The sequence below is a fragment of the Gadus morhua genome, chromosome 20, assembly GCF_902167405.1.
Source record: "Gadus morhua chromosome 20, gadMor3.0, whole genome shotgun sequence".
Taxonomy (NCBI): domain Eukaryota; kingdom Metazoa; phylum Chordata; class Actinopteri; order Gadiformes; family Gadidae; genus Gadus; species Gadus morhua.
Genome location: NC_044067.1, coordinates 18,052,954 through 18,066,193, shown reverse-complemented (window position 1 = coordinate 18,066,193; position 13,240 = coordinate 18,052,954). Strand labels below are relative to the sequence as shown.

The 13,240-nt window shown below is 45.3% G+C and overlaps 1 protein-coding gene across 5 annotated transcripts in view; it reads left to right on the top strand.

Moving 5' to 3' along the window:
• slc4a3 (solute carrier family 4 member 3) overlaps positions 1–7,128 on the top strand; it is a 53,205-nt gene extending 46,077 nt beyond the window's left edge. For all 5 annotated transcript variants that reach the window (XM_030342913.1, XM_030342914.1, XM_030342915.1 and 2 more), the window contains 3 exons: positions 591–760; positions 1,281–1,454; positions 2,539–7,128. In XM_030342913.1, the coding sequence (XP_030198773.1) occupies positions 591–760; positions 1,281–1,454; positions 2,539–2,616 (422 nt within the window). In that variant the 3' untranslated portion in view covers positions 2,617–7,128. The remainder of the gene's footprint in view (positions 1–590; positions 761–1,280; positions 1,455–2,538) is intronic.
• The last annotated feature ends 6,112 nt before the right edge of the window (positions 7,129–13,240 follow it).

The window sequence follows — 13,240 nt, the reverse complement described above, 5'->3', positions numbered from 1 at the left end:
AAACATGTCTGTTGTTTATTATAGATCATTTTCTAAACCCATTGCATTTCGTCATGTTCAAGGCCCAATTATCCATGGTGAATAACAGTCCCGAAAGACAGTTTGGAAGCCTTGCCTTTGACTGAGGATCTGATTTATTGTAATTTACATCTGTACATTCTATGAATCACAGCCTATTGATGATCGAATTCAGCCCAGCCTGACAAACACAGAGAATTATTCACCAAGGAAACAGACTGAGGGATGTAAGGTCCATCCATACTGACACGCGATCACGCATCCAATGCATCATTGGAGCCCATTACGTCAACACAGACTGATGCAGTCCCGTGCATCTGTGCAGTCAAATGCATCAGGCAGTCCCATGCATCACTGTGATGCAGTCCCATGCTTCACTGCAGTCCCATGCATCACTGCAGTCCCATGCTTCACTGCAGTCCCAGGCATCGATGCATATCTTATATTGTGATTCATATTAACACTGCACTCTGTTCAGCAGTTGCTTTTTTATGTTGATTTGACTAATTGCTTCTTTCTCAGCCTTATTAATAAATCACTTGTGATTAAAGCACCTGCCAAATTACTCCCAGGTATGTCCATTGTGATGACCGACGTGCTGCGGCTGATCCCATTGGCCGTGCTGTTTGGGATCTTTCTATACATGGGCGTGACCTCGCTGACGGGCATCCAGCTGTACGAGCGCATCACCCTGATGGTGACGCCCGCCAAGCACCATCCCGACCACCTCTACGTTACCAAGGTAACACACCCAAAAGGATGGGGGGTCGAGGTTGGAAGTGAAATCTCTGTTTTGTTGTGTTGAGATGAGTCCTGATCATGTTCATTTACAAGTGGTTGAGCGATGAATTCTATCATTTGAAAACATTCTTATAGGCTTAGCTTTCGTCTGTTAGAACCCTAATTACACCATACGTTGTCAACCAATCCGTTGTGAATAAGTATCGTTACTAAGCTCCACTAGATGGAGCCCCATCCATGCAAAAGTTTCTGAACAGCCCAACAAAAGAGTACTTATGTATTATCTAAGCTTTTTGTGTGTGTGTGTGTGTGTGTGTGTGTGTGTGTGCGTGTGCGTGTGCGTATGCCTGCGTGTTTGTACACATTCATGCTTGTCCATGGATGTGTGTGTCTTTGTATCTGTGTGTGTGTATTTCTGCACATGTTTGTGTGGGTCTGCGTGCGCGGGCCCCGTGTGCGTATGATTCTGTGCTTACCCCCAATGTGTGTCCGGTGCTGTGTGTGCCCCCTCCGCCCCCCAGGTGAAGACGTGGCGTATGAACATGTTCACGCTCATCCAGCTGGCGTGCATCGTGAGCCTGTGGGTGGTGAAGTCCACGGAGGCGTCGCTGGCCTTCCCCTTCATCCTGATCATGACCGTCCCGCTGCGCCGCCTCGTCCTCTCCAGGATCTTCCAGGAGCGAGAGCTGCAGGCGGTAGGTCCCCACGCCGTCTACCCCTACACCCCACTGCCCCTGCCCCCAACGGGATTCTGGGAAATCGACCCCTCGACATGGAGATCCAGAATCTGTGGCTGGTACACCCGTAGACATAAGCACCTACACATGCGTTTATGTATACGTCTAAATGCACAAAAACGCCTTTAAATGCACACACACACACACACATACACACACACACACACACACACACACACACACACACACACACACACACACACACACACACACACACACACACACACACACACACGTATGCAGTGACACACCAACACCGACACACACATACATATGCAGGCACACACAAACACTGACACCAACACATGCACACATTCTTTCGCAAACCGGAGGCATCGCCCAGACTCGGGTTTCCCTTGCACATCTTCAATGAGATCCCAAATAAATCCAAAAGACATGCAGTGGCTTTAATCATTGCAACTTCGGTGTGTAATCTTCACCGTGCTGCTCCCTTCTTTATTCAATAGTTTGTGTTCCTCTCTTGTTCATCTGGGCTCCCCAGCTGTTTTTCCTTATGTGAACACAGAGCACGACCAGCTCTTTGAGTCTGCCAAGGCAGACAGTCCAACCAGTCGTTCCTCTGGCTTTCGAAATGCACACTGGGATAGGATTCACTCTGCCAAGGACCAGCTCGCATACGGTTATCATTGTCATTTAACAGGCGTTATTTTATCTGAAACGACGTTTACAGTGGTGATCAAACCCAGAGCCATTCTGCAAGGAGCCCAAGGCCCTACTCTGTGCTACACCGGGGTTATATCACTACGATCAGAGAGGGGATGAATGACCTAAGTACTGCTGCTCCTGGCTAAACTACTTGTACGCCTACTCCATGATAGCGGGAGGATAGTATAGCGGCTAGGGTTTCAAACCGGCTACGGTGTTGGACCAATCTCCAATGTCCGAACCCTAACCTGTATACCAAGATGCCCCTAACCTCTACCTTGTCCTCTGTGACCCATGGACATAGGAGGGTCTGCATTGGCACCACCCCAACTGGGATTCAACATCATAACATACCCCCCTTATCCTCTGTTCTCAGCTGGACTGCGACGAGGACACCCCAAACTTTGACGAAGACGGACGGGACGAGTACAACGAGATCCACATGCTGGTCTGAGATATGGATGCCCAGCCAGCCAGCAAGTCAGCTAGTCAGCCTGCCAGTCAGCCAGACATCCTGCGGGACCAACCCTTGAAAATCCCCTTCCATGGACCCACTACAGAGTGAAACCATCCAGAATGCACCCCCTGTCCGGCCGTTCCCTCTACACCCAACTCCCTGTAGTACTTTACATTTGAAAACATTGTACCTAAGGTGGCGCTGGTGGTGGGGTTGTTGTTGGCGGTGGTGCCATTGGTTGTGGTGGTGGTGTTGCCCTCTGTGAAGATCTCCAAGTCTCCGGAGAAGCTTCAGACGTTTCTCCAGCTTGAATGCGAGCGTGGACAGGGCATATGGTGTCACTTTAAAGTCAGTACCGTTCCTATCCCCATAACCCCTTCCTTCCTTCCCCCATCTCCCTTTGAATATGATGCAGGTTTCTGGGCTCAAAGTGCAATGCAGACGACTTTGAGATCGGAAGTTAATTCAATTGTTCAAACAATTGGTGGATCATTGTATCGTCTTTTTTAAAATGTTGTTCATGTTTTGTCTGAATATGTAAGCCAAGTGGATGAAAGGCAATATATGGCTACTAAGATGAAGATCACCATTATTCAAGTCCGATCTTTCATCCAAACAGGGAGTGAGTGGAGTTTACACTAAGTCCCACTGCCTATGTTAATTTAGTTACCATGTCCCTTAATGCTAGTTCAACTGCCTGTGTGCTTTGGTGCTGTACAAGCAAGTGAAGTGTCCCCTCCCAATCTCCGTACTAGACAAATCTGAGTCCTGAGCACATTATGATGGTGTCCACCATGGCAGTCGAAACCCCTGTGTGAGGACTCCCGTCATAAATATGTCCCCCATTTTAAAAAGTTAAAAACACCATGGTTAGGGATGTTCCCAACACAATAGTGCACCACATCCCCCCTCAACCCCTTGATTCTACTGTAGGTGTACATCAAAATGAGCTGAAATATAGCCTCAAACCTTATTTTTCTACTTATGTGTACTTTAGTTTGATGTGGTTATTTTGTAAATGTAGGTAGCTTAGTGTACCAATGAAAAATGTTGACGTTTAATTTCTAGAGAATCACTACGAATACCTTGTGTAAATGTGTATAGGTGTGTGTGAGTGTGAGTGTGTGGGAGGGTGGGTGGGGCTAATTTAGCTACATCTGTCAGTGTCATTCACACTTTCACCTTTTGTCCTGACTCCAAAAAGCGAATTGCGTGATTCTCGTTATTTCTGGCTTCAATAGGAACAGAAACACACACCCACACGATCGGTGAGAACATGACAAAAAGAACAGCCAAGACGGAAGATTGTACAACAGGGTGAGTGGCAGTTTGGAAGAATAAGGATCAGCTCAAGTTGAAAGAACTCTCGGCTGTATAAGTGTCAGTACTTGTTCGTACAATGACTTCACGAACTAATACAATTTACATGTTATTATTTACATAAGTGTACTCTATTGTGTTGCTATTGTTTTTGAAGGAATCGGTTCAGCGTGGTGTGTGTGTTTAGCTACACAATCTACTATTGTCTTGAGTCGTTAGTAGAATATACTATTATCATAGTACTTTGAAACTAACTAGCAAAACTAACTTGACCTTTCGTTTACCCCTTTGTAAGCAGTCCGACCTCAACAGTTGGCTGGGATTCACCAGTTGTTATGTCAGGAGTTTGGCTGTTTGTTGCGTTGCTATAGAAACTGTTTTCCTTTTGGAGGATTGAAAGCCACGGGACAAGTTAGGAAGAGGATGGGACTCACACCTTAATAAAAACAATCTTCTTTCTAATATTAAACTAACATTTTGAATGCAGACTGAAAGCACTGGCCTAGTGTAGTCTTTGTATCTCAATGAACCAGATTACGGTTCAAGTTATTGATGGACACATATATTTTGAACATAGAGACAGGCAATTTGGCATGAACAAAAGAACAACATTTGTCTATCTTTTTCCTCTGAGAAGATCCATCTGGTTCTATTTCTACAGTTGGTTTGTCTTAGATACGGCCGTGCAAACAGACCGCGAGGAAAAACACTGCGATGCAGATTGATCAAGTAGCATGTGCAGCTGTCAGGTCACCAGTCCACTTCTTTTCAAGACTTTTATTTTGAACGGTCTTCCAGCGCTCCATAACCAAAGCTCCATCATTGTTTCTCCGCTCTATCAGCAAATAATTCCACGTAGACATTGCCATTAATTTTGCTAGTCCACACGTTGAGAGGTATTGAAGGAGTGTGAGAGACCTAGGGATTCAAAGCACAAGGGCTGGGTCGTTTAAAGTGCGTATTTCGTTTGTTTCGTTGACGCCACCGGGAAGCCCATGCTATTTGGGTTTAGATGGCTGTGCCCTAAATTCAAAACAATGCAGGATTTCGGTCTTAGGGGAATCTGACCTCCGATCTGTAAACATGTCTCTATAAACTTGCGTTGTTTCTCTCTCTATCCATTTTGTGTAAATAACGTGGGTACGGGATTTCAGTGGTTGGACCAATAGGAAACAGACATAAAACACCCTTCCCTGTGGAGGGAAGATAATTAACAATGGCATTTGGTTAATGTAAGAAAGACAACGATATTGTGTATGATACACTGAAAAAGCCTTGCTGTGCCAAGTATTATTGCATAAAAATGCACATTGAGCCGATACCATTGTTCAATTTCTACAAACTCACTTTAACTCATCTATGAGTTACTTACTTTATTTGTTCGATTTGACCCTATCCTGTGTTTGTCCCAGTGTCTTTGGGGGGATTTAGCCCAGCTGGGATCGGGACGGGATGGTCAGATGGACAATGGATGGCAACGTTTGTTCTCACCACATTCATGTGATATTGAATGTAGTGGTACGGAGGGTGTCAGGGTTGATGCTCTGTTGTTTTTCATTCTTGCCTCCCCCCCTGCCCTCATAACAAGACAGGCCAAGTTTGTGCCATGTATTCGCCAACAAAATTCCCCTTTCCCTACTTCTGCTCCAATTCAATACGGGTCATTTTAGTCCACCGCTAAATTCTGGCTGAACTCCTAACCGTCGTGGTGGGGGGGTGCTACAATAACTGTCAACCCGTTTATTGATGTATTTACTTATTTATTAATTTAATGCGCTGTTCTGCTCGCGCAGCAGAGTTCGGGAGGCCAGCCGTCCAAACCGCGCAAAGTTCTGAAGTTCCGTCTTTGTTGTGTGAGAACACAGAGTAAGTGTGCACGAGAGACGCCAGGCCCACGTGCACTTTGTTATTTCAGGAAACTCTTTGGAAGTAGTGCTTCTACACCGGTGTATAGTCTCAATATAGTGTGTGTGTGTGTGTGTGTGTGTGTGTGTGTGTGTGTGTGTGTGTGTGTGTGTGTGTGTGTGTGTGTGTGTGTGTGTGTGTGTGTGTGTGTGTGTGTGTGAGAAGCTAGGCGAAGAATATTGTTAGGGGTCGAAAGTAAAATCAGTGTTTCAAATCTTTGAGAGAGGGAGTTAGAGAAGGGGTGGGTGGGTGTGTGTGTGTGGGGGGGGGGGGAGGGACCGGAAAGGTGGTTATTATTAAAGATAATAAAAAGTTAGAGAGCAGCCACTCTGGTGGTTTCAAATAGGAGATGAAAAGGAAAAGTACATTCATTCCCTTCTTTCCTTTTTTTCTTTCTGTTTCAAAGTCCCACTACATGAGTCGGTGTGAGTAGTGCAGGGCCGCTCGCTGCCTCATACCACCATGCTAGCCGGGTCAGACCACCCAGCCCAAAGAGCAGGACGCTTTATTCCTGTTATTCCTAGACCTCCGATACCTCCACCTTATTGGGGTGGATGCCTGGCTTCGGGCCCACCCTGGATTTCAACAATTCGGAGCAATCTGTAATTACGTTTGATCATATTTAAAAAATAATATTAAGTAGACAATCAGCTATGTATGCAAGTAGACTAGTTTAATCATGTGTGGTCACAACGTTAGCTTTTTAATAGAAGTAAGCCGTGTTTAGTACTAGCTCGGCAGGACGATAGAATGTTCCGGAGTTTGAATGCCGTATTTTTGGAGAGTTTTGTATATGTTGAGCCATTCATGGCTGTCGAACACTTCAAGGGTTGAAAACACATTTTACATGTTTTTGAACTAGAGTACTCAAACACACTCAATACATAAGTGTAGTTTTTAACATATTTTGGAGGTAAATTCCCTTATTGTTGTTGAATGAATGCATTCAGCGGGGGGTTTGTGAGCCATGGCTATGTTTATCCCTTGCATACTTTAACTGGCTGGTTGAATAGTACCTTTTTCTTTTCAAAGGAACGATGTCGTTTGGAAGCTTGAGAGTATCATTACGTTTTTTTAGGTATATGCAACTGCATAGCTCAGAGGTATGAACAAAATCATTCTCTTCATGTTTGATTCCATGATCCATCACGAGATAATTTGGTATTTGTTACAATTGTTGTTGTCAGACCATGTATTTAACCACTCAAATAGCAGGTTGTCAAAGCACTGTAAAATGAAAGTATTTTTTTCTTTCTTTCTGAAATAAATATTTATTATGCGTTTCAAAGGGATTCTTCATGCTTCATTTACATACAACTTGTCGAAAATAAAATACAATGCAAATATGCCTGATTGAATGTTATTTTTATCTATATATAAAAATAACATTCAATCAGGCATATTTGCATTGTATTTTATATATATGTGTGTGTGTGTGTGTGTGTGTGTGTGTGTGTGTGTGTGTGTGTGTGTGTGTGTGTGTGTGTGTGTGTGTGTGTGTGTGTGTGTGTGTGTGTGTGTGTATGTTTATATATATATATATATATATATATATATATATATATATATATATTTACACAATGTATATATATATATTGAAAGACATGTGGTTGGTTACTTGTTGCTGTCCACTCACATACATGGCTATGGTTTGAAGACGGCAAAGTATATTTTGCCGTCATGGACACACAACCACACACACATGCACAAAGCGTGTGTGCGCGTGCGTGCGTGTGCCTGCCTGTCCCACGTTCATGCATTTGTGCACATATATTAATCATAATAAAATACATTTATGTAGCACCTTTGAATAATCCTAAGGCACTTTGCAAGTGATGACTGCAAACCAGTGTGCCTGTGAGTGTCTGTGTTCACTTGCATACATCATAATACATTGTATATGCCCATTTGCACAAAAAGATAGACACCCACACACACACATCTAAACTAAGTGTGTGTCCCATGCCTCAGAGCCCCAGGGTGCCGGGCATCTCCTTGTGGAAGGTGGTAAGGGGGAGGCAGAGCAGGGGCAGGAGCAGGGTGAAGATGATCCCCGGGGAGATGAGCAGGACCATGATGGTGAGGGGGGGGTCTTTGAGGGGCACTGGAGGCCCGCACTTGGAGAAGAACTTGTCGTGGATGTCCAGGTAGATGCCCTCCGCCACGTAGCGCCAGTTGTTACACAGGGTCCTTCCGCTCCAGTCCTTGATGCACTCCCTCAAAGTGTTATAGATCCTGTAGGTGAGGAAGAGGAGGGTGAGAAAGAGAGAGATGAGACAACCATTTTACAATCTCTTCAAAGGGAAATAACGCTAAGTGTGACTCAAACCCAAAAAGCTTTGGGATGCTTCTGGTAGGAATGTGTAGGCCTACATCTGCATGAAGTTTGTTTGAATCTGCTGTTCAGCTCCCCTCGGCCGAACCTCGGGCGCGGAGTCCAACGGAGCAGCCATCTGTAGCCCCAGTCCCACCACTGCCCCGTGACTGGGCTACTGTTACCTCTGTCTGCCCCGGTGCCCCCCACCGACTCTGATCTCAATCCAACAACCAGAACAGATGCTGCTACACCACTCCCCCCCCCCCCCCCCCCCCCCCCCCCTCAAGTCCCATGCCGCACAAACAGATCTGTACAGTTCACCAGAGTGTGTATTATCTGCATACGCAGGTTTATGTGGGGGCGCCCTGGCCCGTCTACTCGGATTCAGCTATGGACGGAGCTTACTTCAGATATACTGAAGGTGGGAGGCTACGCTTGTTTCCTTTTGAAGACCCCAAAAAAGCCCTACTCTTCACGTGGCTTGCTCAGGCTCGAGTTATATAAATACTTAAGGCTGATGGAGTGTCCCGGCTGAGAACACTAATAAAAGTCACGTCGGGGCGTTAAGTGAAGCCATTGCTCACCCTTTAGGGCGTCGACCCTCCCGATGATGGACGCCCCCCGCCTGAAGCACCGTGTTCAAAGGGCGGTCCGAGGGGCCGTGACAGCGGCGGTAATATATGTGTTGTTGCTGCGCTAATGAAAGAGCCGCTCTACGGTAGCTCGTCGCAGGCTAGCCCCCGACTCCGTCTGCACAAACATGTGCCGTCTGGAAACATCAGCAGGAGGCCAGGGAGGGGGTGGTGTGGGGGGGGGGGGTCGGTTTTCATTAAGAGATGACTAATTAGGTCCTCTCTGGAGAGGTTCTTTTTTTATACCTGAAGTATATAAAGTGTTGGAGAACCACGCCAGGAGGAGCCCGGAGACAGGAAGGAGGCCGGCGTTCCCATGACTCAGGGTCCTATATCTTCCCCAGGAAAAAAGATGAGGTACAGTATAAAAGTGCTCCAACGACCATGTCATGTGTTGTCCCGGTGAGATCAGTGGTGGCTCTGGGCCGCTGCTGTGAAGCCAAACACAGGCAGAACAGAGAGACAGACTCCTGTACAGAGAGACAGACGCCTCTCCAGAGAGACAGACACCTGTACAGAGAGACAGACGCCTCTCCAGAGAGACAGACTCCTGTACAAAGAGACAGACACCTGTACAGAGAGACAGACACCTGTACAGAGAGACAGACGCCTGTACAGAGAGACAGACCTCTGTACAGACAGACCCCCGTACAGACAGACAGACCCCTGTACAGAGAGACAGACCTCTGTACAGAGAGATAGACGCCTGTACAGAGACAGACTCCTGTACAGAGAGACAGACCCCTGTACAGAGAGACAGACCCCTGTACAGAGGGACAGACCTCTGTACAGAGAGACAGACCCCCGTACAGAGAGACAGACTCCTGTGCAGAGAGACAGACCCTTGTACAGGTGGAATGACCCCAGTACAGAGAGACAGAGGGACTTGTAAAGGGGAGACTGTTAGCCCTATGTTACCATTTTTCCTTTATTTGTATTGTGGGAGCAAGGGTAGGTTCCACATGATTTTGATTTGCAGTGTTGTCAGATACCCCTCTATCTTTTTCTTCTTTCTCCTCTCATCACCTTTATCTTGGTAGGAGGAGGAAGAGTGAGGAGGCAGAGGGTAGGAGGAAGTGGAGGAGGAGGTAGGATGAAGAGGATAGGATGAGGATAATGAGAGTAGGAAGAGGAGGTAGGAGGAGGAAGAATGGATGGGACGGGATCTCCCGTCCTCCCTTTCTTGCACGCATGTGTGTGTGTTGTCCTGGGAAAGATCCTCTCTCTCTCTCTCTCTCTCTCTCTCTCTCTCTCTCTCTCTCTCTCTCTCTCTCTCTCTCTCTCTCTCTCTCTCTCTCTCTCTCTCTCTCTCTCTCTCTCTCTCTCTCCCCCCTCTCTCTCTCTCTCTCAGAATCATTTTGTACCCACCACTTGAAAAAAAATACAAAAATAAAATAAAATCGAGTTGAATTATTATGGATTATTACACGGGTCTTCTCAATGCCGTGGAACGCTCCATTCACTTGCATGGGCTCTTCACAACTTCGCGGTGAATGCTAGATATAAATTGACAGCTGTCAAGGAAAACAAATTACTTTTTGCCTATAATGACGTCTTTGGTATCACTCCTCAAGTGGTCCGGTAACTTTTCGACCCAAGCGTCTTCGGTTGCTAAGCGACGTCAACGTCTTTGGCGGACTATTTCTCTGCTGATCAACACTACGAATGCTGGTCGCAAATAAATTGTAACAAGCCACACCATGTGAACTAATTTTTTCGTTTTGGCACGTAGCCGTGTAATAAGCGGGATAATGTATAAAACGTCGCCGGTCGAATTTAAGCGCCTTCAGTGGGAAGCAATTACCCTCGCTGCGCGTCGGTGTCCTGTTCGCCCTGTCGGGGCTTATTTTCCCGATAATGAACGGCATTCTATACATTATCCCTTACTTATTACACAGCTCTTCTCAATGCTGTAGACTACATTCGTATTCGGTTGCTAAGCGACGTCAACGTCTTTGGCGAATTATTTCTCTGCTGATCAACGCTACGAATTATAACAAATACATTGGAAAAAGACACACTGTGTGAAGTTATCTGAAGAGTAGGCCTATCAGAACGATAACCTGTTGAACTAAATGGATGTAGTAGGCTACACCACGGGATGCATCTGCAGACCACTGACACATAAATAAAGGTAAGACGCGATATTTATTGCTTAAGATTTGCTGGTGCTGTGGCGAGGTCTTTTGTGTTTTTTGCACTCATGTGGTCGGCTGTTTTAACTTGCAATTGATAGTCGGTGGGGTTAGTCTCTTGTTGACACAAAGTGACTTTTGGTCATTCTTGCTTTGCTTGAATTCTGGAATAATTGTGGAGGGGAGTTCATGAGTTTTGGTCAGAATGCCTGATGTAGGCTAGTTTTGATGGAATGCGTGTTGTGAACTGAGAACAGCCAGCTCCTGATGTGATACAGCGTTCAGCTGTGCAACAAATATTTTTTTCTTTTTCAATCTTGACGACTTCTGTAGTGCTGTGTGTAGCCACACCTTTGGCCCTTCTGAACTTAAACATGCAGTTAAATTCCTTTCCTAGCTCCTCTTGTTTACGTTGTTAGCTTAGCCATATCATGTCGTCAACATTGGATACATGGAGCAGAACATATTGGGTCATCTGTCCGATGCTTTTTGAAAACGTTTTCTTCATAAAACGTGCCAGACAGATTTTGTAAACATTGTATTCCTTAGTAATTAGCTAGGCCTACATGGTTATGCCGTCTTTCAGAACCTTTCATTACCGGCACTAAAGAGAGAAAAAGAGTGCATCCTCATAGTGCCCAGCACTTCTAAAAATGCACTTCCGAATGCGTCTCTGTCCCCAGCACATTTCAAACCAAACTGACGCCCATGATCAGGGCCGTTGCACCAAATCCTGGGCCCCTATACTATAGGTCAGGCCAGGGGTACTCAAGTAGAGTACCCCTCTACTCTACTTGAGGGGGGGTGGAGCGATTGTTGACGGGGGGGGGGGGGGGGGGGTGGAGTAATTTTTTTTTTTTTTTTTTTTTTTTTTCTCATGGGCCCCCCCTCTGCCTTGGGCCCCCCCACAACTGTCCCCCTTGTCCCCGCAGTCCGTCGGCCCTGCCCATGATCCTCATGAGTCATGACCCAGTGGTCCTCACCCTTTGACGGCAGGCCAGGGGCACCTCTCCTGGTAGCTGCTGGCCGCCATGGCCTGGCTGAATTCGTCGAGGCACACCTCGTTCACGGAGCTGGAGAACAGGGTCAGGTTGCAGGGGACTACCGGCTTCACCACCTGCTCTGAACAGGCTGAAGAATAAACAACCCTTGATTACCCTATATTACATTGCATTTATATTACATGTAGATGTGTTTATCGAACACGTTGTAAATTCATCAATGGTATTCGCTAAAAATAAACTCGACAGGACAGAGTGCGGTTTTTGTGCAAACACTTTATAATAACGTGCAGTCAAGCCATTTATAAGCTTTTATTAACTATTCATGATTAGGTCATTATTAACAATTTAATCACAAGTGGGTGTGTCCACCCAGATGTATGATGGATAGATCAGTTATTCATCTTCTTAAAATGTGTATTCATGTTTTGTTCATGATTAGTTAATCATTAACTAAAGAGTTATCAATTACACATTATAAAATGTTAATTGTTTTTTATTAGTACAAATAATGTATGTGTTTTACATATCAAAAAGCAAATACACAATAATGAAACAGCAAAGTGTGTTCTACCCCCTTCCACCAAATTCTGTTCCAACCGCATTCAAAAACGATATGCACATGATTGGATGAAGGGTTCAAGCTTGTAAAACAACAAATGAATCCTTAAATGATTTAATCTCCTTTCATTTCATGAAATTAATATTTTAAGGAAAAGGGTTTTTTGAAGAATCCGCAAAGTCATTACAAAGGAAAATATCGTCATATTTTCACGAACTCTGGATGCCCTTCTGAGTGAGTGAAGTTGAGAGTATTTCACTTAACCTAATGTTCAGGTTCAATGTCCCAGCACATGATATTAGAAACGGCCTTTTACAGGCCAAAAACATTCAAACATTCATCAGTTTCTCCTTACCTCTCCATGTCATGAGGAGGACCAACAAGTACGTAACCATGACAACCGGTGTCCTCATCTGAAAGGGAGGGGTAAAAAAAACAAAAGGTATAAGCAGAGTCCCTTGGACACTGAAAGTGATGAACAGAAAAATGTGTAAAAAACCTTTAATTAAGTTATCAAGGGTCATCAAGGAAATTATGTTCCATCCCAGCAATTGCAATCTCCAGTAATTTGAAGTCTTATCGATTTCTGTGCTTTAATGGGTGGAGTGTATTTTCCCTCCTGAGAATGTGGCCAAGCGTGGGAGTAATGACCACACACTGATAGCACAGCTGGATGAAGCAACAGGGTTTCGGACTTTGAGTACAAACACAACAAAACAGCATGGGTTGGAGGCAGGGGTGGGGGGGTG